General features: G+C 45.0%; 1 protein-coding gene across 4 annotated transcripts in view; it reads right to left on the reverse strand.

Moving 5' to 3' along the window:
- The window catches only part of LOC121495465 (tomoregulin-1), a 129,074-nt gene extending 101,899 nt beyond the window's left edge, over positions 1-27,175 (reverse strand). Inside the window, exons 1-3 of one of the 4 annotated variants that reach the window (XM_041762956.1) lie at positions 27,114-27,175; positions 12,839-13,289; positions 735-5,879 (exon numbers count right to left, since the gene is read on the reverse strand). In XM_041762956.1, coding sequence (XP_041618890.1) covers positions 5,470-5,879; positions 12,839-13,256 — 828 coding nt within the window. In that variant the 5' untranslated portion in view covers positions 13,257-13,289; positions 27,114-27,175 and the 3' untranslated portion in view covers positions 735-5,469. Of the gene's footprint in view, positions 1-734; positions 5,880-12,838; positions 13,290-13,470; positions 13,602-15,577; positions 16,670-27,113 lie in introns of those variants that run through there. The other 3 variants (XM_041762955.1, XM_041762954.1, XM_041762957.1) reach the window with 3 other exon arrangements.
- Positions 27,176-27,637: the final 462 nt, after the last annotated feature.

Raw genomic sequence — 27,637 nt, forward strand, 5'->3', positions numbered from 1 at the left:
CATGATTAATCTTACACGCACACCACACACACACACACTCACACACACACACACAGGCAGTGCTGTAAGGGCATTTTGCAAATAGAACTAGAGCTTCTGATCCTTTTTCAGAAGTAGCAGGATCACCATTCTGTTCATTCCAATGAGTGAAAACAGTGAGAGAACCTTCATGCATAATCTGGATATCTGGATAATGTAGGACTAGACTTTTTCCACCTAGTGATGATAAATTGCACTGTTAGGGTTTATAATCAGCTTGCAAACCCAACAGTTAACAGTTGTATGGAGATTCAATAGATATGCTCTTTAAAAACCTTACTTCAAGTGCACCTGGGTAGCTCAGGTCATGATCTCAGGGTCCTGGAATCAAGCCCCACATTGGGCTCCCTGCTCAGTGGGGAGTCTGCTTCTCCCTCTCCCTCTGCTTCTTCCCCCTGTTCAGGCTCTCTCTCTCTGCCCCTTTCTGTCTCAAATGAATAAATAAAATCTTAAAAAAAAAAAACCCTTCAATTACTCTCCTATAAATTGAATCTCATTCTAAATGCATCAAAAGGCTGTTTAAGAAAATGTCATGTTGAAATTTTTGACAAAGCAAATAATCCCACTCTTGTATCTGTTATGGAAGTTTTCTATACTGGGTGTTCCTAAACCACAGTGTACCTGGGGTACTTCCCCTATAAGGCAGCTTCTCTGCAGGAGGCGTCCATATCACAATGACAACAGTAATGTTAAAATGCTTTACATCACTCTTTATTTCAAAAGTGCTTTACTAACATAGACTAATCTTCACAACATTTAAGGGAGGTAGATAAATATTACACCACTTTCACGGATGGAGAAACGGAGGCAAAGATGAGTAAATTGTGTTGAAGGGCATAATATATGGCATGATTAGGAAAAGAATATGTTGCTGTCACGGATCACTGGTGATCTTTCCCATGACTTCTGAGTCCACCAACACCAAGGTAGCAGATGCAGCACGGAAGCAGGTTGTCCACAGTTTGGCTAGTCTAAGGCTACGCTTCACCTCGATACCAGATGTTGTTGAATGTGCTGCCCTTTGGCAAGTATTTCCCTCACACACACACTCTCACCTGACTCCACCTCTAAAACAGGGGAGAGTGGGAGCTGTTGTGGGTGCAGAAGGAGGGGCTGGAGGAGCAGGGCTGGGAAGGCAGAAGACAGAAAATATGAACTCATATCAAAGCAAGGGCGAGGAGGAACAGGAGGACCAGTTGGAAGCAGCCCAACAAAGAGGAAAGCCACGGCAGCAAAGAGTGTCACTTCATTTGAAAAGCTCAGACATCCAGAAATGCTATTAAAAGGGTAATTCTTAGCAATGACATTACAGAACCGCTCCTTGTGGCTTTGCCAAATATAATTATCAGGTCCTTCTGACATTCCCAGAAGGCAGAGCCATTCCTTTCTCCTTCTCCAGACCAAGTGCTGATGTAATTGACCTGACACTGCAGAAGCTGTTGACAACTCAAACGCACTCTGCCACCATGCCACCTCTCTTCCTTTATTCTTTCCTCTTAAAAAAAAAAAAAAAAGCCAATGCATTTTAAGATTCTCTGCAAAATTCATAAAACATTCCCTAAAATTTTGATGCTTAAGAGGGCAGGTTTCCATGTTTGACTTTTGTAAAGGGGCTGTAATAGGCCTACATGGGGATTACCAGCCCCTCCGCCAATGCCCCTTTACACAACATGGCATGCTAAAGAATCTTTTCTGAACTTTCTAGCACAAAACCATGATGAGAGATGGTGACGTGCACTGCTAGCTGCACTGGAGGTACTGGGGGCAGAGGCAGCACAAAATGAGGGGGCTGACAAAGACCCAAAGAGGGGCTACTGTGTCGGACAGACAGGTAGAAGAGACAAAAGCCAGAGTGAAGATGGGACAAAGCAGAGATGGGTGCAGGTGCTCCTGTTTGAGGCTGAGTGGGAGGCAACAGCATTAGTTCATCTCTCGACCTCTCCTGCGTTGAGTCAGAGCCAGAAATGCATTCTTTCTGCTTTCATTTCAATTGGCAGGATTATTCAGGCATCTAGTTCTAACACCTCACCCCTCCTCTCCAACAAAAGCAATCTGCCGCCAAACCTGACTGTGTCCCCCTCTGCAGTGCTCTTGACATTGGTCTCCCCCAGTCTGACTAGAGCCTCCTCTAGATCCTTCTATCATCTCGTCCTAACCAGGGCCAGACCCTCCTACCTCATCTCCCAGACTCATCTTCTCTACACTCAGTTTCACCTTCTCTTCTTCCTCCTGGCTCACAGTTTTGATCATGCTACTGCCCAATTTGGAAATCCACCATGTTCTCACTGCCTCCCAATCATGTGTCTCATCCTCTTGAATCTTCAACAGGACCTTGCATCCAGCAAAGGTTCTCCTCTTTCTGAATCTCTACCTGTCCAAATGCCAACTCTAAAGACTTAGCTCAGATGCCACTTCCTCCAGAAGGCTTCCTTCCTCCTGGAGGAGGTGGTTATTTGCTCTGAGCTACAAATGCACTTGAAGATATGCACTAATGGAGTACATGACAGCTGTGTACAAGTCTTCCCTCCCTTACTGGGCTGTGTCTGTGATCTGGCCGGGGGGATGGTGAACTGTCTTACATTTTGTCTGTTCCCTACAACATCTATCAAGAAATGCTTTTGTATTTCCACCTCAGTTAGGGAACTACTCAACAGTGAAATGAACATATACCTGTCCATGAATGGAGACACCAAAGTACACCATAGGCATGACCTGGCTTTCAAGATAAAACAAATCTCTGATATAACCTGGAGGGATGGGGCAGGGGCAGGCAGGTGGGACTATTTGTTTTCTAATCAAGAGGCTGGGAACTGAGCTTCTGCTTTGCATTTATTAGCTACTGGTCTGGTACCAGATGGTTCTTCTCTGAGCATCATTTCCTTACTTCTGCATGACCTCACAGGATTAAGGATCAAATGAGACATATCTGTGAGCTCTACACCATTGGTTCTCAATCCCAATGATGTATTATAATCTCCATTAAAGTTTTCAAAAAATGTAGAGGACGAGGCCCTAACCCAGGTCAACTGAATTAGAATCTTTTGAGAATGGAACCAGGTGAGACTAATTATTTATAAAATACTATTTCTAATGCATAGCCCAAGTGGAAAACTGTTAAAAACTCATAAATATCATTAACAGTAGAGCAAGTTGCTTTAGGCTGCTGGTTTCATTATCCTTTGTTTGGTTAGGAATTAGTTCCATGTTTTTATAGTTTCATTATGTGTGAGCATTTTGTGTTGTGTTCTGCAATGGTTGTTTGTGTGCTTAAGTGATAAATTCTGAGAGAGGATAATATCCAGCACAAAGCTGCACACAAAGTGTACCTAACCCAATCTGGGTAGGGGGTGGGAAATAAGTAAAATCTTCTTGGAGTCCTCTGAAACCTTACTACACAGAAGTGTGATGATCAGACAGGCAGAACTGGCATAACCTGGGAGTTTGTAAGAAATGTAAAATCTCAGGTCCCACTCCAGAAGCTGCATATTAACAAGATTTCCAGATGGATCAGTAGATGAAGCAAAGCGACACTTCTCTCAGTTGACATCCATGTTGAGGGCCTGCTGTTCCCTGCCCTAATCCTGAGGGGGTGAGAGGGCATGGAGAGTCAAGTCCTGTCTCCCATAAATCATTTAAGCTTGGAACTTTATCCAGATGTGTCTTATCTGAAGAGTCCATTGGGTAAAAACGAAATGAAGGAAACAAATCCTTACAAAAGGATCCTTCCTTTCAAAGACTGGTCTTCACAGCTTTCCTTCAAATAACTAGTTCCTTATATTAAGAGATCAGGGTAGAGAATAAACTGATATCCATTCAAGTTTTATGCAGTGCATCACTAACAAGTGTCTGTTTATCTTATTGAACTTATAGTTCCCAGGACCCAAATCCCAAAATTATGAAGGCAGGAAGCTGAGCCAATGCAAGTCATCAATTACTGCCTGTTGACCCATGCCCTCTGGACAACCATGATGTTGGCAGTACCCATCCAAGACTCTACAGACTATTATAGTCGAGGAGTTGTAGCAGACTCTGAACATTAGCTAGACCAACTTCCTTGCTGTATGAACAGGAAAGACCAGAGCCTGGCTTAAAAGGAGTTACACCAGGTCACATGGTACTTTGAGGCAGGGCCACGATCAGAATTCAGGCCCTGACTCCTAGCCTTACACTCCCTACATAGCCTCTGCCACACATTCTTTTCTTTCCCCATCACATGGCCTTGATATTTCACACTCAGAAATTGCTGACCTGCCTTGGCACGTAAGTGTCATTTTGACTGTTCCAGCTACTGCTGTGTCCAACATCCCAGAAATGTTTTCAACACTAGACTACAGGAGAAGTTATATCACAACCCAATCCAAATATCCATTTGCCAATCCATATTTCCAAATATGTTGGTAATGGGTTCTTAAAAAGCCCAATGCTACCCGTGCAATGCAAACTACAAAGCATTACTATCAGCTAGCACCATGAGCACAATGACCGAAAGGCCTTTCCCTAGGTGGTTAGAGATTAAAAACAAGGCGCCCATGAATTCAGTAGCACAAAGTTGGGAGGACACTACAGAGGAAAAGCAAAGACGAGCACAGTAGGGGAGGCAGCACCTTTAAAAAACATACACAGTGTGACTATAAAATTGCAAGTCTTATCTTTTAATAAAACAGACATGACAGATTGTAGAAATCTAAATGAATGTTTCTCCCTCAAAGCCGTTACATCCTTAGTTCCAACAAAACTATCACGGTTGGAGCTGCTATTTGGAACTCCTCTTTGGGGGAAAGGCCTTAAAAGGCAGTTTATGAGCCACATTAGAAAATATCCTTCCAAATGCTGGACTGTTTAAAATCAGAAAAGCCACTCAAAAAACAAAAAAACGACACTGATAAGAAAAACAAAACAAAACAAAAAACAATGAGAGAGGTGCTGTGTGCGGCTCTCAGGGAGGTTCCCTAACGACTTCCCGCAAGTTCTGAGCAACAGCACCACCACTGCAGAAACAATGTGTGGCCTCCTGGGTCTTTGTGCTGCTTTCAATAGGAGCGCATTCATTTGGATAGAAAAGTTCTGCTATTTAAAAAAAAAAAAAAAAATCAGCCACACTTCTTTATAGTCACACTTGCAATCTGATTTAAAAAAATACAACAACAACACTCGCACATGGTTCTTGTATGAATTCTAATTAAGAGACATTACATTCAGAATTATAGCACTCGTAGTGATCATTTTCAGGAGACTGGAACAGCTTCTTTGCCACTGAAGGGGTACACAGGGTGAGGCTGGCTGTTTACCTGAATGTACTCTTAAATACGCGACTACTACCGCTCTAAGTTTCCTAGTTGTAGCTCTGTTACAAGTTCCTGACCGCAGGTTCACGTTCCAGGCTTTCTTTGCCCACATGGGCTGGTTACAAGGGAGCCGACCCCCGCAGTCTTAGGGTGAATTGGGAAAGGGCCGGTTAAATGAGGAGACAGGCCACTCCTTGGTGAAAGTTTGTAGCTTTCTTTCCCAATACATCTTCTTTTTATTGAGAACTTCCATTTTTATCCTGTGCTCCTCCTCTGCCATCTCACACTCCCGCTCTATCTGCTGGATTTTGGCCACATGCACCTCGTTCATTTGTATCAGCTGCAGCTGTAAGATGGACATTTGTTGATGGTGTTCTTCCTCACGCATCTTTCTTAAAGCACCTTCCTGAGAGGTTTTGCTCCTGTAGTGTTTATTGGCTGTGATTCTGACAGCTGAACACGAGGGTTCAGGTTGAGAGGTCCCTTCACACACTGGAAAATGTATGAACTCTTTCTCATCATCGCACAGTTCTCTATTTGAAACAGCAAATGATTCTGAAAAACAGTAGCAGAAAACATATACGTTCAAAGATTTTACAGGCAAAGAGTAAATCGATCCTATTTCAAATGACAGGTCCCCCGTCATAGGATGTAGCGGAAACAGCGTCTGCATGAGCCTGCGTGTCTATGGGTACCCTTGCCATGCCTGACTTTTGAAAAACCCACAAGTCAAAACCAGCGTTCCCTTTAGAAGTAACGATAAAGAGTTTTGTCATGTCACTTCTAGAACTGTGAACTATGGGAACAGTGGCTCAAGACTATGCTGATCCAGAACTGGAGACCCTGTTATGTTGATCTAAGTTCTAAAGGGGAATGTGCACAACTCTGAGGGAGCAGAAGGCCACGGCACGAGGCCAACAGTGGGTTTTCAGATTAAGTTCTCCCTCCATCTGATCTCCCCATCTCGGGCTCTCATCCAACCGTGAACACTTATTACATTCGATTTCCACAACGGTGCCACTGCTCCTTTTCCTGGTCACGGGTCTTACCCCTGGAGAGCCACCTCACGGATGTTCCTTGAAAGGCGAGTCTACATTCCCCGGCCTAACCTCCTAGCACATCATTTCTCTGCAATCTCTAACATTTGGCTGTTACCTCTAGCACTGCCATCTGGGGGGCAACATCCAGATCTCAAAAATACTTTTCAGTGCCCCTCTTACGTAACCTCTCCCTAGCACTTAAGAATCCTTGAAATGTCTTCCTTAGCTTCTGCACCATGGCTCTCTGATCAGTTTTCAACACTTCCTCTCTGATTGCTCCTTCTCAAGCCTCCTTCCAGGACTGAGACTCTTGCTGCATCTACTCCTCACCTTTAATATCCCCCTGGGGTTCCCATCTTTGGCTCTGTTTTCAATGTTCTGGCCTTCCTTTATTCAAAAATACCCTGGGCGCCCTGCAATCCTACTACAGGCTTCATATTCTTTAAAAGCCAAGCTCTTTTTCACAATTCTGCCTCTGTTCCTTCAGCTGGAAGCTGGGCTAATTATTCATCTCTCCCCTCTCTCCCCCAACCCGGGGCCCTGTGCTCCTTTAAACCTGCATTTACTCCAGACTCTCCTTTTTAACCTCTCCCCAACCCCTACTTTGTCCAGCATCTGTGAAACCCCGGATCTCTCCTTTCTCTATGAGTACTCTACTGTTAAGGCACTTACCACATCCTAGTATTACTGTGGGACCATGCTTATTCATTTCTTTTATCCTTGGGTACCAATTATTTTGCTTGGTACGCAGAGGATGCCTAGTAAATATTTATTGGCTGAAGCTCTGAACACAAAGGGAGAAGAGCTTATGGATACAAAAGGCTGCCATTTTAGCTGGTGCCACATTGCACTAGTATTTTTATAGGGCAATGACATTTTATCAATTAAGGAGTTTCAATAAGGAAGACACTAACTCCACTAACCTATGGAGTTTCCCAGCTGTGACTCCAAGGCTTTCTTGGGATGCTTTATGTTTCCAATAATGAGAATTGTCTCCTTGGAGAAAAATAATATCAATTTATTAACAGAGTTGATTATGTTATAAGTCCACTCCATTATTCCAGAAGATGGGATGCCGGGAATGTTAACGGCTGCTGGGGGAAACCTAACTCGTAATACTCTGTTAATAAAAGGGAAATGGCTCCTGTTTGGTTTATTTTACTCCAAGGGGTTACGCAACTACCATAACTGGTCCCTAATTAAGATGAAAGGAAAGGTAGATGTCTCGCTTCTGAAGGAGAAGGTTAAAAGTACTTCTGTGTCATCCAGAGATAGTGAAGATGTCTCCCTAGGAATCTTTCCCAACTCTGAGGGCTATGGCTTTAATTAGATGTCCTGCCTTCACATTCTTGCTGCCTCCTGAGCCTACCTCTGGCACGGCACTTGTTAAAACTGGTGGCTTAACTATGTCCCCCTCAGGTCTCTGCCTACTGTGAAGACAGAAACTGTCTATTGTTCGTCCTCGAGGAGAACCCACTATGGCCTGGACACTGCTGGCCATGTCCAAAAGGTATGGGAATGAACTGGTTGCAGGGGGTCACATCTCTCTCAACTCAGCACAATGGGGTAGACAGGACCGTGTTCTGAGTGGAGAGCCAAGGCACAGGACGAGGGAATGGGAAAGGCTTTGCCCCGAGAATAGGGTCCCTCAGATGTGAACAACTGTAAAGAGGATTACCTCACCTGCTTCCCATCTACTATGAGATCTGAAAGTGTCTTCTTTGAAGGCTGGACACAGAGACATTTTGCGGGACCTCTAGCCTCTTCTCTTCTTTGATTCCATTCCAGAGGGTAGTTCTGCACAATCCTCTAAGTCTTTAACGTTCATGCCCTCATGATGCTGCTCATCTCTCCCCATTTCTAAATTTTTATCCCAACTATTCCAGGCTTTAGGGGCCTGATGATGATGATGATGATGATGATGATGAAGGCAGCTACCATTTTCTGAGTAACTAACCAGGCACAAGGCTAGTGCTTTGCAGCATCACCTCACTTAATTGTTACAACAATCTTCTGAGGGAGGTATTATAGGAAACCAAACACGGGGCAGCCCAGGTGCCTCGGCGGTTTAGTGCCGCCTTCAACCCAGGGTGTGATCCTGGAGACCTGGCATCGAGTCCCGCATCGGGCTCCCTGCATGGAGCCTGCTTCTCCCTCTGCCTGTGTGTCTGCCTCTCTCTCTTTCTCTCTGTGTGTCTCTCATGAATATATAAATAAAATCTTAAATAAAGAAAAAGAAAAAGAAAACCAAACACAATATCCAAAGTCATTTGGCTAATTGAAAGAACCAGGACTCTAATCCAGGTTTGTGTGACTCCAAAATCCAAGCTCAACTACTACAACACCCAGCTTCTTCCTGCCTCACTCGCTCAGCTGATCACTCATGCATCTTAAAAATGCTGCCTCCAAGTTGTATTTACTACAAAATGCTCTATTATTAAGAATATGAGCACACAGTTAAAATGTTGATCTCCAAATTTGTCTCTATAGAACTGTGAACACGAAGACAAGTATGGTCATGTCTGGGAGCAGAGAAAGGACTCTACTTTTAACTGTCCTTTTTTAGTTTAAATGTGTGCTAACGTATAAATTTTAAAGAAAAAACAATTCAGGCCTCTAAGAAAACTCTGGCAGAAGCTGAAGCTTAAAACTAGAAGAGCCTGATGGAGTAGTTAATTAACTTTCACACAAATATTAGCTCCAATGAATGGAAGCTAGTGTTCAGATGGGGAGAATCTTCTCTTAATTGGAAAAAGGCTATCCTGGGAATGGCAACCTGCTGCAAACACACACCATGCAATCTCTCTCCCAGGTAAAGCAAAGTCACAACTTTGTTTTAGAAAACAACTCAATCTTGTGCAAAATGGATAGGAAGACCTGGCTGAGTCAGGTTAAGCATCTGACTCTTGATTTTAATTCAGATTTTGCACATTTAAAATACATGCATACAAAATGCCTGCTGTCAAGGACATGTGAGAGAATACACAAGCACATTGGAATGATTAGGAGGCAGAAGAAAAGAATGAACGTGGTTAATGGTGATAATAACAAGGGAATAAATGCATAAATAACACAAAAAAGGGGGGCTTTACACAGACCAATGATGTTAATGTGCCATGACTAGAACTATAACTCAGTCCCTGTACTAGAGTTCCCATCCCCAAAAGAAGAGGATTAGATTAAAAAGTGATTAATCATGGAATTTACTAATAAATGTTTGCATTATTTAATTATAGCTTTGTGTACCTATGTTTGCATTATTCACTTATAGTTTTATAATAGAAGAATAATAACTATTATATAACAGCATATGAAACTAAATATCAGTTTTCTTAAGATAGTTGAGTATTACTTGAAAGCTTAGTTGGTTTTTTTTTTTTTTGAAAGCTTAGTTTTCTTAAGTGTATTTGACATTTGGTCATCCTACTCTCCTTTCCACCTCTAGCACATTTTGTTGGCTCCCTTAGTTTGTTCTGCAAACCTGTTCCCCCACAATAACAAGAGATATATATCACAGTCAAATGATCACATATTATAAATCTATAGGGTACAAATTGTTTCAATATATTTAAGGGGGAAAATGCTGGGGTTTTTTGCAAACACATTCCTTAGAGTTAAAATTTAAGACTACCATGTTCAAATACAGATGCACATCTCAAGAAAGTCATGGACAAAGCTAAGAATATCCAGGGGATGGTGATCAAGATGACACAGCCAAAACCATCTCACACAAGAAACAGTTGGAGGGAGGCCTCTAGTGGAATACTGCCAGGCTCCATCCTGTTCAACAAATTTCAACAAATCTCTAATCATCGAATTCTGTAACAGGCACTACTCTGTAAGGTGTGAGAACAGCACCGTCCAATAGAACTATAATACGAGCTGCTTGTGTAATTTAAAACTTTCTCATAGCCACCTAAAAAAAGTAAAAGGAGGTGAAATTAATTTTAATAATATATTTTTATCCAATATAAAATATTATCATTTCAACGTGTAATCAAAATAAAAATTATGAGTAAGATTTTCTACATTCTGTTCTTGGTATTAAGTCTTGATGATACAGTGTATATGCAAGAGCATATCTCAATTCAGCCTACCCACATTTCAAGTGTTTACTAGACTCTTGGGGCTACTGTACTAGATAGCACAGAGTTAGAGACTACAGTAAAACACACACACACACAGAGGCTATGTGTCAAACAAAATACACACCACAAAATGAAAGCCATATCCTAATGCAAGTTTTCAACTTTTTCCCCACCAAGCCCCAGAAGGGATAAATGACAATTATTGCTTTCTTCTTCTTTCTTGAAAATAAGTTGAAATACAAAATGAGGTAACCTCAAGGCTGTTTTAATGGATAAAGAGAATTCCAGTACCTTATCTACTAGTGTTAACAGATTACTTTGGACACACTTCCCAACTGACAAAACACCACGGTTCTCCACTGACCTCCAGATGTGACCTAGAAACAGGAATAGCCAGCATAGGCTGTACTTTGATCGTCACCAGCAAAAAGAGAAGTCTCCCATGTCATATAGGTACAAACATTCAATTTAAAATCAATCTTTTTTACAAGTGTGAATCTCTAGAAATGTCACTACAGAAGGACACTGAGAATTCATATTTGTTCCCTTCTCACTGGAAATTTATAAATTGTGTTTATGAGTAAATGAATGACATCATTTCCTCTGAAAAGAAAGAAAAAAGTTTTTGGAATGAACTTTCCAGATCCTACTCTAGAATTTGAAAGTGGGGAAATATGACTGTCCCCTTAGAATAACCCTATGAAGTCAATACAAAATAATTAAGATCAAAGATTTGCAACATTAAGTGAAAGCAGTCTATACCAGCATCTTCTTCAGCAACATCTCTCAGGGAACTAAGCAATTTGAAAAGCAGCCCGGCTGATTCACCTGCCTCCCTCCCTCAGCACCACTCCCTTCACTGCCTGCCGAGTGAATGGCTCTGAGGCCAGGAGACAGACACTGTCAATTAGCAGTGCATTCCATCCACAATAAATGCTAACAAGGAGGGGTAAGAGAGAAAGTTGGCAGTGTCCACCCAAACACTATCTGCTGGGGGGTACCCTGGCTTGGGAACTCAAGAATCAAAACTCACACAGGGTTTCTGCACTGGAAAACAATATGTGATGTTCATGACACTATGGCTGTCCAAATGGCTCCCTGGACTTAATCTTGGTTAAATGATCAGCAAACAAATTTTTAATTATCCCCAGGATGATCTGCCTATAGTGGGAAAAAATGTGCTAATTGAAAACATGTATTCAGTTCACTTGGTTACCATCTTTTTCACTCCACATGGAAAATATTCTTAGTTTTAGACAGTTTCTTGTGACTTATAATTAACCACTCCCTCAGAACTCAGTCTAGTCTGGGAACGCTAATAAGTGAATTTCTCATCCTGCAAGCCAAAGATCATAGTTTTCCTAGGCCAGCACTTGCTGGGTCCTGGGAGCAGCCCTCTGGCCTCCCTAGGAATATTTCTCTGCTTTACAGTGTGTCTTCTGCAAACTTTAAATAAAATCTTAAATAAAATATTTAAGAATAAATAAATAAATAAAACTCCAACTCTTGATTTTGGCTCAGGTCATAATCTCAGGGTTCTGGGATCCTAGGGAAGGAGAGGGGATCCCTGGGTGGCGCAGGGGTTTGGCGCCTGCCTTTGGCCCAGGGCGCGATCCTGGAGACCCGGGATCGAATCCCACATCAGGCTCCCAGTGCATGGAGCCTGCTTCTCCCTCTGCCTGTGTCTCTGCCTCTCTCTCTCTCTCTCTGTGACTATCATAAATAAATAAAAATTAAAAAAAAAAATATGTTCTAGGGAAGGAGAGGCCTGCTCAGCACAGTCTTCTTCCCCTCTCCCTCTGCTTGTGTGTGCTCTCTGTCAAATAAATAAATAAAATCTTTAAAAAAAATAAGATTGAATAAATATAAATTCTCAAAGAAATTTTCTTTAATATGGATGACGTAGGCTGAGATAAGCAACTGAGGTACTTTATTAATAGCTGTATTAATAGAGCCCCTTATTTTTCCTTATTCTTCATAATAAAGATGAGAGAGACCCTAGAACAAGGATATCAACAGGTCCTCTTGTTTTGTTTTGTTAATATTTTATTTATTCATTCATGAGAGACACACAGAGAGAGAGAGAGAGAGAGAGAGAGAGAGGCAGAGACACAAGCAGGGGGAGAAGCAGGCTCCATGCAGGGAGCCCAATGCTGGACTTCATCCCAGGTCCCCAGGATCACACCCTGTGCCAAAGGCAGGGTGAGCCACCCCAGGGATCCTGGTCCTCTTGTTTTTATGTTCTATGCAATCTGGAGATTTTGAATTGGGAAAATCAAGTTTGACATGAAAAGTTTCTCTTTAACAAACTCCCTCGAAATTAAAGATCTTAAAACTAAAACGTCAAGCAGGCACCCAGTGAGACCACGCCTGCTGGAAGCCATACCTTGGGCTGCGTTGTCCAGGTGGTACTCGGGCTCCTCTTCTGGAGGGCTCTGCAGGAAGTAGAGCTGCTCCGGCAGCATGCTGGCGATCTTCTCCTTCCCCAGGACGTGCGTGCTCAGGAGAGGGCTGACGCTCCATTTCACCTTCTCTCTCCTCTCATGGGCCATAATCTTTTTGGTCCGAGCCTTGATGTTCTCCCAGCACTTCTTCAGCTGTTTGAAATCCCGCAGTGACACGCTTGGCTGAGAGTTGTATTCGTGGGCAAGCGCCTGCCAGGTATGCTGCTTGAGTGCAATAGTTCGCGCATCACTTTTCTTACATTCTAGCACATATTTGTACTTTTCTACCAAAGCAAGCAGGATGCTCTTTTCCAACTCCGAGAAGTATTTGGCAGGTTTTATAATTTCGTTGTTTTGCATTTTCCACTATATTTCTCCTGGCTGTTAGCTATCCTGTAAAAGGAAGTTTGAAACAATAATTACTAACTCCAGCAATGAAAATGTCTGCAAGCCACTTAAGCTGAATCCCGGGCTTGATCCCGTTGCCTGAGATACAGTACTTTCTCTCCCATTAATAGTGAATTAGGATAGTCTCAGGAAAACATTCAGAAGGTCACTAGGAGTGGGGCTTTACTTCAAAGAAGGTTTTCAAGTAGGTCCTTAATTGTGGGTCTTGGCCATTCTGTGATATCTTGTCTGTAACAGCAAAAAAAGAAAAGTGAACATCTAGGGGTACTCTTAATTTGTTCATTTATTTCTGCTCAGTGTGGGGGAACTGATCACTCCCCCACCTTCATAATGTTAGGCAGCTTTTCAACTAAACAACTTTCTCAAAGTTTTGTCACAGCCGAAGTCAAGAAAAGCCACAGTGTAACCAAATAGAATGGGTAACATAAACACTGAGATTTCGGAATCATCAGGAAATCACCCCAAAAGACTCGACATTTCCATCACTATGTCTGTGATCTTGGATAGGGGCATGCTCCTAAAGAAACCACAGTTTCTTCATCTTTAAAATGAGGGCTTGGAGTCTGTGATCTCTTAAGGTCTGAGGGTCACTTTTAAGTGTACAGTCTGATATAAATAATTCATATAATTTCAGAGGTGAAAGAGCCAACAGCCCTTTTTTCAATTGAGGGAACCAAGGGCCAGCAAGGAGATTGCTCAAAATCACAAAGATGGTGCCTTGGGAAATCAAGAACCTGGACTGTCCTAATAATCTGGCATTCTTTTTTTTTTAACACACCAAATATTCATTTTTATTGTGGATATTCCTTTAAAGTCTTTGTTCAGATATTATAATAACTGTTATCAATTGTATATTATTTATAATTTTTGAAATACTTTATATCTCTATTATCTTTTAAGAATAAGTCTACATATCTTTTTATACACTTAGTTTAAAAATATATATTAAGGGCTTCTGGGTGGCTCACACAGTTGAGCGTCCAACTCTTGATTTCCACTCAGGTTGTGATCTCAGCATCATGAGATCAGGCCCCAAGTTGGATTTCCCACTCAGTGGGGAGTCTGCTTGGGATTCTCTCTCCCTTTCCCTCTGCCCACCCCCTCTCTGAAATAAATAAATAAATCTTAAAAAAAGAAAACTATATATTTAATACATATTAATTTGATAGCTATATACATAATGAAATGATTACTACAGTCAAGCTAATTAACATATCATCTCCTCACATAGTTACCTTTTTTCTTTTTTAAGCAATCTCTATACCCCACATGGGGCTTGAATTTACAACCCCAAGATCAAAAGTCGCATGCTCTACTGACAACAAGCCAAGCAGGCACCCCAACACAGTTACCATCTTTGTGTGTGCCCTAAGAGCACCTGGAACCTACTATCTCAGCATATCTCCAGTATTTAATACAGTATTACATAGACTTGTTCATCCCATATACCTGCAACTTTGTACCTTTTGTTGATTCTCATTTCCCCCACCCTTAACCTCAGTCCTGGTAACTTGTGTTCTATAATCTACTGCTAGGAGTTAAATAGTCGAATATTTTTTTCTTTTTTTTTTAATTTTTATATATTTATGATAGTCACAGAGAGAGAGAGAGAGGGAGGTAGAGACATAGGCAGAGGGAGAAGCAGGCTCCATGCACCGGGAGCCCGACGTGGGATTCGATTCCGGGTCTCCAGGATCGCGCTCTGGGCCAAAGGCAGGCGCTAAACCGCTGCACCACCCAGGGATCCCTAGTATTTTTTTTTTTAAAGAATGTATTTATTTGAGAGAGAAAGAGAGAGAGCACTCGGGAAGCGAGAGGCAGAGGGAGAAGCCAACTCTCTGCTAATCAGGGAGCCAAGACGGGACTCTATCTCAGGCCCCTGAGATCATGACTCGAGCTAAAGGCAGACACTTAACCAATTGAGCCACCCAGGCGCCCCAGTCTAGTATTCTTAGTATCATTTCACAACTATGTCTTGGGTTCTCACCTTGGGTGATTCCAAACTACAAGTAGCCATGACTCCCATAGGTCATCTTATCATCCTCCCCAGTACTGAACCAGCATTCTTTCATGCAAAAGATGCTTAGTAAATGTCTTATTCCCCTGAACCTAGGTGTGTTTTGTCAACCCACACATTTGTGACATCTCTTCATCACAGGAAGTTTCCTACACAATTAATCACTCAAATATCTTATAGCAAGAATGTCGCTAAGCAACACTGAATACAGCAATTGAGTGTTGCATGTTTCCCTCTGTGGGAAGGACCAACACACCTCAGTCTTTATATTTTCCAAGCCTCTGATTTTTTGGAATAACAGGCAAGCATCAAGATTCTTGACGATGCAGTCATCAGATGATAATGTAGTCCATTTAAAACTGATCAAAAGAATTAGGAACCAACTTGAAAGGAATGAAACATCTGAAAATCAACAAAGGTGACAGTTACACAAAGATTCACTAAATTATTCTCTCCATCTCCGTGTATGTTTATGTCTGAAAAAGTTCTGCAATAAGAAGTTATGGGGGAAAAGGCTGTGACTTTTAAATAAATGGTATACTAATTTAAAATTACATGATTACAAGCCAGCTATTCACACACTATGCTTGGAGAGGGGTTACTATAGTTGTGAAGAGCTGAAATCTGTGAGACCTGAAGGGACCAGGCCATATCAGAGAGCCTTGCAATTGAGGCCAAGGAGAAAGAGCTTTACATGAAGGCAACAGAACCCAATTAGGTTCTCTCGTGATGTACCACCTCATCCCCAAAGTTAAGGTCAGAAAGACTGATCACTAGTGTGATTAGTGCCTCCACGTACGAGGTACCCTGCCCCACATTCACTGTGGGCATATCAGCATCAGAGATCAAGAGATTTAGATACATGTCAAGGCAATTTGACCTTCAGGTCTTAGACAAAGCTAAACAAGGAGAAATTTACCTTTGGGAATGTGTCTCTGTATTCCTTAATTCCCAGGCCTGTATTTCAATCATGTTGGTCTAATGTCCCTACAATAACCCAATCCAGGCCCCTTCCTCCTCAAAGGTCCAAAATTTTTTGCCTCCATCAATATTCCTATTCCCTATTAACCAACATACCCCAAACAGAAATCTATTAGCACATATCCACTATAATACAGCTCTTCTGTATTATCTCTAGCTGCCAAGATATCTATGTCCAACTACATGTTCTTAAACTACACAGCTCCTAGAGCAGATTTTGATCCCTCATCCCAGCTCTTCTGCACCAGATGTCAATATGCCTACCTGCCCTTACACCCTCACTCTTTTGAAGAATCATTGCTATAAAGATAGAGAAATCTAAAAGAGAGAGAGAGAGAGAGAGAAATCTGATTAACAAATGAAAGGAATTGTTCCCTACACTTTTCTATTATAGGTAATGCTATCTTATTTATATGTACTTATTTATATACTTTTTTTCCTAGATTTTTTTCTAACTTTAAAGATTTTATTTATTTATTTGACAGAGAGAGACAGCACAAGTAGGCAGAGCAGCAGGCAGAGGGAGAAGCAGATCCCCCGCTGAGCAGACAGCGGACATGGGACTCCATCCCAGGACCCCAGATCATGACCTGAGACAAAGGCAGATACTCAACTGACTGAGCACCTCCCCCCTGACCCCGGTGCCCCTCTAACTTTTCTTCTTCAAGATAATTCCTAGAAAAGGAATAGTCGCCACAAAAGATGAAAACACTGAAGACTTCTGTTCCATCACCATCTGTCCTCCAGAAACGGTACACCGATTCACATTCCTACTAATAACACATGAGCACTTCTGCTTCCCCACTTCATTTACTGGTGCCCTTAACATTTTTTTTTTATTCTATGCCAACCGTGGAGCTGAAAAATGTCAGTTCACTGTTTAATGAAAGATAAATTCCTGCTCTCAGGTAAATAAGTCACACTCTGAAAAAAGTCTCTGTGATACTTGATGGAGCTCAAATTACATGGAATTAATTTCAAGCAATTAAATGACTCTACCTCACAATGTATGCAGAACCACTAGCTGCCACTAGGTGGTGGTGAGTTCGTGGGGAGTCTATTGACCTGTGTGACCAACTGAGTCTCAGTCGGAACAGTAGCAGATAACCTGTACTGAGTACTTAGTGTGGGTTAGACGTTATAGGAAGGGCTTAATATGCACTATATCACTTAATCCTCCCAAAAATAGCCCCTGACACCATTTGTTACACACAGTATTTTCTGTTAAAAAAAAAAAAAAACTTTATTAAAGTACCGGAAGAAATTATACAACTGCTCTCAAAAGCAAATACTCAGAATTACCAACACCTGGGGACCATTAATAGCCTATTAACTAAACTGTTATTTAATCACTAGCTAAGTAAATCCAGAGTTACCAATTTACTTTGCTTAATTTTGTAGAACAGCAGGCCTCCCTGGGCCATGTGGTTGCATTCTGCAGGGCTGTAAAGGAATTCTGGTATGAGCCAATGTAACCCTAGAGGTCCCCTATGGATTCCCATCAGCCTCATGAGGGAAGCTGTTCATTCCCACTAACCAATTCCATTTCCCAGATCAGAAAAGTGAGGTTCAGTCACCTGCCTGTGGCCACACAAAAAATAAGTGGCAGAACCAGGATTCAAACCCAGATCCAATGCCCTCACTGTTCTCCATCTTTCAGACCTGGTGACTACTTGGGTCCCTGCTCAAATTACATGTTAACGAGCAATCTAAGGGTCAGCAGGGAAAGTTCCCAGGGCAGAGCTACTCCTCGGGAGGAGCTGTTCCTGCTTCTGCCCATCTCCTTTTGGTGGCTCTTCATCCCCCATCCCCCCATCACCTGGGCCTTCATGTCTCAAAGCTAAGGCCCACAGCCACCCCACCCCGAGGTGAACCACTCTCACTCTAACCAGAGCTCTGAAATAATTTCTGCTGTTGATCTGATGAAAACGAATCTGTAGAGACAGGGAGCTTTAAAATGGTCCACGCCTCAGGGGAACACTGACATTCTGCTTGAGCACCTGACAGTCCTAAGAAAACAAATACTTCTCAAAGTAAGATATCTCCAGGCAAAGCTTGTTAAAAGAAACTTCGAGGACAGAAAGCATATTCTAGCTTAAAACTACTCAGCGAGGTCCATAAATGGTTACAGATGACAACAGAACCAGCCTTTCCGGCTGCATCAGCTTTTATTAGCGAAAAGACGGGCCTTCCCCATCCCTCAACACTCTGCTCAATACAGATCATCATTTTGTTTTCTTTTTTTTAAGATTTTTAATTTTATTTACTCATGAGAGACCGAGGGGGCGGGGGGAGACATAAGCAGAGGGAGAAGCAGGCTCCTTGCAGGAAGCCTGAAGCAGGACTTGATGCCAGGACCTGGGGATCACGACCTGAGCTGAAGGCAGAGGCTCAACCACTGAGCCACTTAGATGCCCAATACAGATCATTTTTTGGCATTCTGCAAGATGATACAGCTCCTGGTCCTTATGCATGGTTGTACTTCAACTGGCAGCCCAAGGGACCCTCAAAACAATGCACCTTCATTAAACATTTAATGAGTGAATACATTTGATATAGGCATAAAACTGCCCATCATGCACACAAAGAGTGTCACACATGAAACTGTACATCAAAAGCTGCATTGAAGTAAAAATGGTCAGGGCACCTGGGTGGCTCAGTGGTTGAGTGTCTGCCTTTGGCTCAGGTCGTGAACCCATCGTAGGTCCAGTCCTTGAGCCAGCTTCTCTCCCTCTGCCTGTGTCTCTGCCTCTCTCTGTGTCTCTCATGAATAAATAAATAAAATCTTTTAAAATATAATTTTTTTTAATTTTAAAATTAAAAAAAAAAAAAAGTAAAAATCGTCCAAAAAATGGCAAACAAAAACTCCCCTTGTGCTAGGCGAGACTCGCAGACAGGACTAAATAAAAGAGCATGAATCCAATACCAAACAAGAACAGAGGAAACAGCACAATTCCCCAAACACTAACACTGACTAAAGCACCAGAAGATTGTAATAAGTACATTTAATATGACTTTAAAACAAAGACTCATCTGTTATGGGCTGAATGCTTATACACCCCAAAAATTCTTTTTTTTTTAGATTCTATTTATTTATTCATGATAGAGAGAGAGAGAGAGAGAGAGAGAGTGGCAGAGACACAGGCAGAGGGAGAAGCAGGCTCCATGCAGGGAGCCCGTTGTAGGACTCAATCCTGGGTCTCTAGGATCAGGCCCTGGACTAAAGGCAGCGATAAACTGCTGAGCCACCTGGGCTGCCCTACCCCCAAAACTCTTAGGTGGAAGTCCTGCCCCCAGGATGACTGTACCTAGAGACTAAGTAATTAAGGTTAAGGAAGATGATAAAGGTGGGACCCTGATTCAAGGGGATTTACTGTCCTTATAAGAGACATCAGAGACAACATTCCCTTTCCCTCCGTCCCTCCCTCCTTCCTCCCCTCTCCCAGGCTTCCTATCTTCCCCAGGGCTCACAAATAGGTCACATGAGCACACTGGGCACCAGCAGCCCACAAGGCCAGAGAAGCAGCTTCACTCGGAAGGAATTTTACCTCATTGGCACCACCTTGATCGTGGACTCCCCAGCCTCCGGAACTGTGAGGAATACGTTTCTGATGTTCAGGCCACCTCGTCTGTCGTATTTTTTTATGACAGTCCAAGCTAACACACCATCTAATGACATTTCAAGTCCCCCAAGGGTCAATCTAAGTCCTAAAATTTGAGCAAAGACTAGAGAAACTTGGCCAGATTTTACTTCTATTGCCTTTCATGGAAAAGGGAAGGGAGCTCTTTGAAGTCAATACTCAGAATAGGAAGCGTGACTGGAGATTGGTAGTGCTGAGATCTGGGACAAGTGTCAGGACCTTTTAAACTTTAATGAATGACTGCTCGTGAAGTGAAGTGAACCAAGACACTGAGTGCATAAAACCTGGCCTCGAATCCTGACTTCAGCCCTCACCGAGCTGTGTGACTTTGACCAAGTCAGTTCATCTCCAGCGTTTCATCTGTAACACAGGGCTAAAACCCCCGACTCTACCTCATTCCATCTGCACAACCACTCTGCAACGAGTATAATGAAGCAGCACAGACTAAAGCTTCAATAAATCTCAGTTCTCCCCCCCCCCCAAACTGGCCCATATTAAACTGCTTCCAAAAATAGAAGAGTGGGCTATATACAAGACACTCAGATACTTACTGGTTCTCTTACCGCATAGACATAGGATTCAACAAATGTGTCCTGAACACCTGCCAAAGGCTCTGTAGTATCCTAAACTATGTGGGAGGCACAAAAGCAAGCCAGACCCTCTGGCCTAGAAAGCGAGTTGGCCTGCACAAACTGATAACAAAAAGAGAAGCACACAGAAACAGATACTACGAAAGAGGACAAAGCCCCTTGGGCAGTCAGAGGAGTGAAGAGGTTCATTTGCATTCTTCATGAACAAGAGGATATCTGAGCTAGATCTTTAAGAATGTAGAGGATATGAACACAGAGAGTTGAAGGAGACCATTCAAATAGATAATCAATAAGGCCCTACACTCTGAGTGATGGTGATGATGCTAATGGAAAGGAGAAGGTGCACACCAGAGACTTCAAAGCGAGAAATCTGTGTGCGTGTCTCTACACTAGGGTGGGGGGATCAAGAGGAAGCAGTGGATCCAGGAGCATCCACTCTGTGCAGGCACAGAGAGAGGGGGTATTCCTTAAGATCGAGGAGGTCACAATCCAACGAAGACCTAACCCAGTATAGCATATTGCAGGGCAGGCCGGTGACAAGGCAGGGTGACAAGCACCGTGACAGAAATGTGCTCAGGGACACTACTCTGGGATTGGGAGGATCTCGATTAAGAACCCTAATTCCTATTAGAATAGACTGGAATTAGAATTAGCACGGCAGCAAAGGAAGACCACGATTTGGGAAAGAAAGAAAGAATGCACGGGGGTGTATGAGTGAGCGCAAGGAAACGTGGCACCCATTCCCCGAAGGCGGGCCTGGCAACCCGTTATGGGTGATCATTTGTTCTGAAGAGATGAAAGATTATTTCTTATCCTGGCCTGTTGACTGTTCCCTGACTCAGCATCCCCAAAACAACCTTGTTCTCAAGGCAACGCTGATCCTAGCATGGTGAAAGTCCAATCCTCCCACAGATGAGGAAACTGGGGATCAGAGCAAAATCAGGGGCTCCCTGGGATTCCAGCAACAAAGGAGGACCTAAAAGCAAAGCTTCCTCATTTGCTTTCAACATCTCCCCTTTGGAACCCTCTCACAGTCAAGATGCCCTCTTGCAAGGTGTCCTCAAGCCCTCCCCACTATCCCGGCTGGGAACCCCAAGGGCCCTGCTCTCAACTCTGATGTTAAATCTCTGACATTAGGTAAGTCCCCTTCCCTCCGTGACTGTCGATTTCTCATCTCTACATTATAAAGCTAAAGTGGGTGTTCTCTAAAGCCCCATCCAGCACTGGGAATTCGTAGTAACTCTGCGGCTGTGATGGTTTTTCTGCAACCTAATTTCCACAGATCTCTGCCAAATACGCAGAGATGGTATCTTCTGATCATTTATGAAGCTGGTGGCCCTACTGGCCAATGAAAGAGAACACTGCAACAGAATAAAGGGATCTCAGCACTTTAGACCATGTAAGGCCCACACACAACTTTAACCTATAGGTTAAGTAGTTCCAGGTGAAATGTCTAAAGCAGGTGATCGCATCTCATCATTACTGCAGCCCCAGCAAATTGAAGAGGGCCTGGTACACAGAAGGCACTCGATAAATATTTGTGGAATATATGTTGAAACTAACCTGCTTGCCATTTGCATTTTTTTACTAATTATATCTAGTTGTTCTACTATCTAAAACTTCTCCTTTGACAAAGATTTTATAACAGAAATGGCTTCCTGGCTTCTTCTTGTAAATGCTATTGTATTGTTTGCCAAAAATTTTTAAAAGATTTTATTTATGTATTTATTTGATAGAGCGAGAGAGTGAGCAGGAGGGGGACAGAGAGAGAGAGACAGAGAGAGAGAGAGAATCTGGAGCAGACTGCACTGAGCACAGAGCCCAACTCTGGGCTCAATCCCACAACCTCAAGATCATGACCTGAGCTAAAACCAAGAGTCAGAGGCTTAACAACGAGCCACCCAGGCACCCCCATATACCAAATTTTTAAGAGCCACACTATGACAATGACGGCTTCATGATTTCACTTTATCCAGAGGGAAGAGTTATCAGACATTACTGCGCCTGTGCCCACCTTACTGTATGCCTGCCCTCGAAAGTTCAAACCTGACCACCCAGGATGGCCACTCACCTGTGCCCTCTCCATCACCTCTCCTTCCCTCAGAGGGCTTTGCAGTCTTAAACCTTGAGATGAACTTGCTTCCTCCAATGCTTTCCCTCCTCTCTCCCTTCAGCACCCACCCCAGGCGGCCTTGTAACTTGGAAGTGTTTATTTTTACCATCTGTGTCTGAGTGTGACTGTGAGCAGAACCAGCCTTGTGTTTAAGGCAAGAGCTCCCACCTCCTGTCCTTCCACCCTCAGGCTTTCCTCTATAGACGAGATGAAGGTTCTTAAAAGTTCCCACCGCTTCTTCCCTTCCCCCATGGCTCCATCCTAAACCATCTCCCCACCCCAAGCTCCCCGAAAATTCCCTTGGAATCATTTTTATTAAAGTATCCTCTATAGAAAGTGCTTTCATAATAAAGTTCCCTCTCCAGCCCACTTCTTGCCTGTAAACCCTCCTCCCCTCCCACTGCTGCAGAACAACCTGGGGTGCTCCCTCCGATCTCTGGGCCAGGGGTCCCAAGTATTTACCTCTTCTGCAGTGCTCAGAATTGCTCTGAACAGCAATCTATCTGTATTCTCAAGTGCTGCCACTGTCTGAGGGTGAATTCCTGAGGCTGGGAACTACGTTTTATTTGTATTTTTAGCACACAGCAGATTTTCAGTGTTTGTTCAAACGATAGCAAGGGTGTCAGGGAGATCCTCTCTCCCCGGCCCCATTCTCTCTCCTCAGCAGCACACACATCCCCACTTGTCCACCAGCAACCGTGTCCAACTGCCCATGGTGGGCACCTCAGAGATCTCCAATTCTTTTTTTTTTTTTTTGAGATTTATTTATTCATTTGAGAGAGAGTAGGGAGGGAGCGGCAGAGGGAGAGAATTTCAGACTCCTGCTGAGCGCAGAGCCCAAGGGGGAGGGCTCAATCCCACAGCCCTGAGATCATGACCTGAGCCACCAAGAGTTGGCTGCTTAACCGACTGAGCCACCCAGGTGCCCCAAAAATCTCCAACTCTTCACAGCCAAAAGCAAACAAATTATTCCCCTATTTCCAAACCTCCTGATTTCTGAAAACTCAGAAATTAACTGGGCTCAAAAGCAGAAAACTCAGCAGGAACTTCCATCACAGGTAACCAATCACTAAGACCTCCTACTTTTTACCTCAGTATTTATTACTCCCTCTCTCATCCTTAATTGCCTTATATTTCTGATATCAGGCCCTGGTATCCCAACTTCCAGCTTCTCTTTCACACAGCTCAGGGTTCTTCCTAAAACATAGTGATCACGTCCCTGTCCTGTGTGTAATCCTCTTAGATCTCCCTCATCCTCAATAATATAGTTCAAACTCTGCCATAGCATTCAAGGCCTTTCCAGAGGTGCCCCCTCCACCCCATCCCAACTCCTCTTTCCATATATTTTTCACCCCCAAAATATAGTTTAAACTTGGCCATAGCATTCAAGGCCTTTCCAGAGGTGCCCCCTCCACCCCATCCCAACTCCTCTTTCCATATATTTTTCACCCCAATAATATAGTTTAAACTTGGCCATAGCATTCAAGGCCTTTCCAGAGGTGCCCCCTCCACCCCATCCCAACTCCTCTTTCCATATATTTTTCACCCCCAAAATATAGTTCAAAATCGGCCATAGCATTCAAGGCCTTTCCAGATTGGTGCCCCCTCCACCCCATCCCAACTCCTCTTTCCATATATTTTTCACCCCAGCAGACCAAACTCACCATCATGGCCTTGAACCTGCTGTGTTCTCATGACTCTGTATACAGGGCTTCCTCTAGCTGGAATCCTTAACTCCAAGGTCTGCCAAATGCTCACTTTCTTTCTTTTTTCTTTAATGATTTTATTTTTAAATAATCTCTATACATGGGGCTCGAACCCACAACCCCAAGATCAAGAGTCACATGTGCCACCACTCCCCCAAAGGGCTCATTTTCATACCTGAAGATCCAACTCTTAGGACATTTTTATGATGACTCCTCAACTAATGCCTGAGCTGTTTATTTACAATAGCTTCCTTCTAAAATGAGTTTGAGGTAGCTTACAAAGGATGCACACACTGTTAACTAGACTTTTTTTTTTTTTTAAGAGAGAGAATATCAGGGCAAAGGTAAAGCAAGGATAAAAAAAAGAAGCTATGAGGTGGTGTAGCATTCAAAATCTCTATCATAATGTCTCAGACTCTTCTTGTTAGAGGTAATTTGGCCTTGAATTTTCTATCCAGAATGAATTAGTTACTCCTCTGTGAGCTCCCTGCCAGTTGTATACGACTATACTATGATACTTCCTATATTTTTTGTAATTTGTTCTTTGTGTCCGTCTCCTTCACTGGACTGGGAAATTCATAAGGGAATACATCATTTCTGACTCATCTCTGTATCCCCAGCAGGAAGCATATGACTCAGCAGACTAGTGGTGCTCAGCAGACATTTGTTGAATGAATGTCACCATGGACAGGGAAGAAGGTACTAGTGTTGGTTGAGCTCCTTAACAGGCATCTGAAATAACATTATTTTATATTCATGAAACATTACACAGCTGAGAAATGGCAGAGCCAGGACTGGAACCCCAAACTGTCGATCTCTCCAAAGCAACTGCTCTTTCTGCTATGCACAGGAGGCTCTCTACCCTCACCACCAGTATGTGCCTAAAGACCCCCTCCTGCAAGGTCTGGTTTTAAAAGAACCCTTCTCCAAGAAGCCCCTCCTACTTACTCAGGAGAAAAGTCAGCCTGAATCCAGCCCAGACCTTCCACAAACACTCAAGTAAGGAATGGCCACAAATTGGGTAAGGAAAGGGTGCATAATATTCTGCAGATGGTGTTGGGAGGCCCTCAGCTCCCCTTTCTAGTCCCTTTCCCGGGGGTACAGTCCCTAGGCCCTTCCTGCCTTTCTCTGGCTTCTTCAGGGTTGAAAGCCTTCCAAACTAAACCCCCAAATAATCTCCTCATGCCCATGGCTCCTCTAAACAAGTGAACTGTGTTCAAAACACACTCCTTCACTGCATCAGTCAGACCTTTGTATCTTAAGAGTCTTACCAACCTTTGGGGTCCATGAGCACCCCAATCTCCTTAACACCTGAAAAGAATTTCAAGGGAAATTCCTGGGTGGCTCAGCAGTTTAGCACCTGCCTTTGGCCCAGGGTGTGATCCTGGAGACCCGGGATTGAGTCCCACATCGGGCTCCCTGCATGGAGCCTGCTTCTCTCTCTCTCTCTCTCTCACATGAATAAATAAATAAAATCTTTAAAAAAAAAAAAAAAGAATTTCAGGAATCACAAGAAGGGTCTACAACGTTTTGGGAAGACCAATCTTTTGACTCTCAACCCATACAAATATTTTTGGGGTGGCTTGGGAGTAAGAAAAGACACCCTGTGACCTCATCCCCGCATCCCTCTCCTCTCCCACAGGCAGGGGGCCTGGTCTCTAAGGACAGGATGGAATCCTGATCCAGAATGCTCCTGGGGTGGTGAACCCTGATCCCTTCCCTCAACATTTTCTTCCTTGTGTCCCCCTCTCCAGGTCCTCCCCTCCTTTCTCTCCACCGTCCCAACTCCCACAACAACCCTCAATCTCAACTCGGGGGAACTACGGTTTTGAATTTCATATTCAACAATTTCCTTGGTAACACAACAGCCTCCCATCCGACAGGCTAAAATCCACAGTCCCGGCCCCGATATTTTTCTACCCCCCCCCCCCTTAACTGTGACGAACAGACATCCCTGCATCCCGTAACCCCCCTCCTGCACCGCAGGAACCAGGGACATTTGTAATGTCGAATGTTACCACATCTAAGAACCGACCTATCTTGGATCGGAAGAGGGAGGAGGCTCACTAAATCCTTCCCTGTTTCCTACTCCTAAATAAAGATTATTCGGGCCGTTCACAGCAGCTACTACCTGCGGGCGCCGAGCGCGGGGTGATGATCTCGGGAACTCACGCCAACTGCCTAGTGCCCGGGGCCTGGTGCCCAGAAAGTGCTCAGAATGTAGCTCTAGGACCACCGATGTGCATTTTCTCTCACAATAGTACCAGGGGGTGGTGCTGCACGGGGCACTGCCCCGCAACAGCCCCCCCGGCCCCGGCAGCGCGGCGGGCCCAGCTCGGGGTGCAGCAGCTCGCCCAAGGTCAGGCGGGCGCCGGCGTGATGCTCCGCGCGGCCTCCGACCCGGCGGCCTCCGACCCGGCGGCCCTCGCACCGCAGCCTCGCGCGGGGCCCCGGGGGTCTTGGGCACAAGTGAGGAGAAGCGCCGAGCGCAGCGCCCGGGGACGGCGGGGCCCCCGGGCTGGGGGGACCCGGGCGCCGGCCCCTCCCCGGGGGCTCCCCGGGCCCCCGAGGCCGGAGCCCCCGCCCCGCCCCGCCCCCGCCCCGGGTGCGCCGCCGACTCGCCCGAGGTCCGCGCCCCGGGGCTTTGTACGGCGCAGGCCGGCCTGCGGGGCAGGGGTCGCGGCGGCTCGGCCCGCACGCCCGCCCGCCCCCCCGCGGCCCCCGGCCCCGGCCCCGGCCCCGCGGCGGGGGAGCCTCCTACCTGCAGCGGCGGCCGCGGCGACGGGGGAGGGGCCGGCGGGGCGCGGGCGCGGGCGGCCTCGGCTCCTGTCGCAGGCGGGGCGGCCGGGCGGGCCGCGGGCTCCGAGCGCCGGGCGGCGGCGGCGGCGGCGGCGGCGCGCCCCCGGCCGCTCAGGCCCCGCCGCGCGCGCCGCGGCCACAAAGCCCGGGAGCCGCCGCCCCCTCGCGGGCCGCCCGCGGGCTGCGGGTCTGGCGGCGCCGAGCAGGGCGGGCGCGCGGCCCCGCCCTCGCCGCGGCCCCCGCCCCGCGGCCCCCCCGCTCCCCTCCCCGCGGCTCCCCCTCCCCGCGGCCCCCGCCCCCCGCCCCCGCGGCCCCCCCTCCCCGCGGCCCCCGCCCCCGCGGCCCGGCGCTCGGCGCGGCCCTCCCGGCCCCCGCGGCGCCCCCCTTCCCGCCCGGCCGCGGAGCTCCCCGAGGCCCCGGCTCGCCGCCTCGGCTGCGGAACCACAAAGGACGCCCTCGCCACCGGGGCTCGGCGGCCGTGGGCGC

Source organism: Vulpes lagopus, chromosome 7 (genome assembly GCF_018345385.1).
Source record: "Vulpes lagopus strain Blue_001 chromosome 7, ASM1834538v1, whole genome shotgun sequence".
Classification (NCBI taxonomy): Eukaryota; Metazoa; Chordata; class Mammalia; order Carnivora; family Canidae; genus Vulpes; species Vulpes lagopus.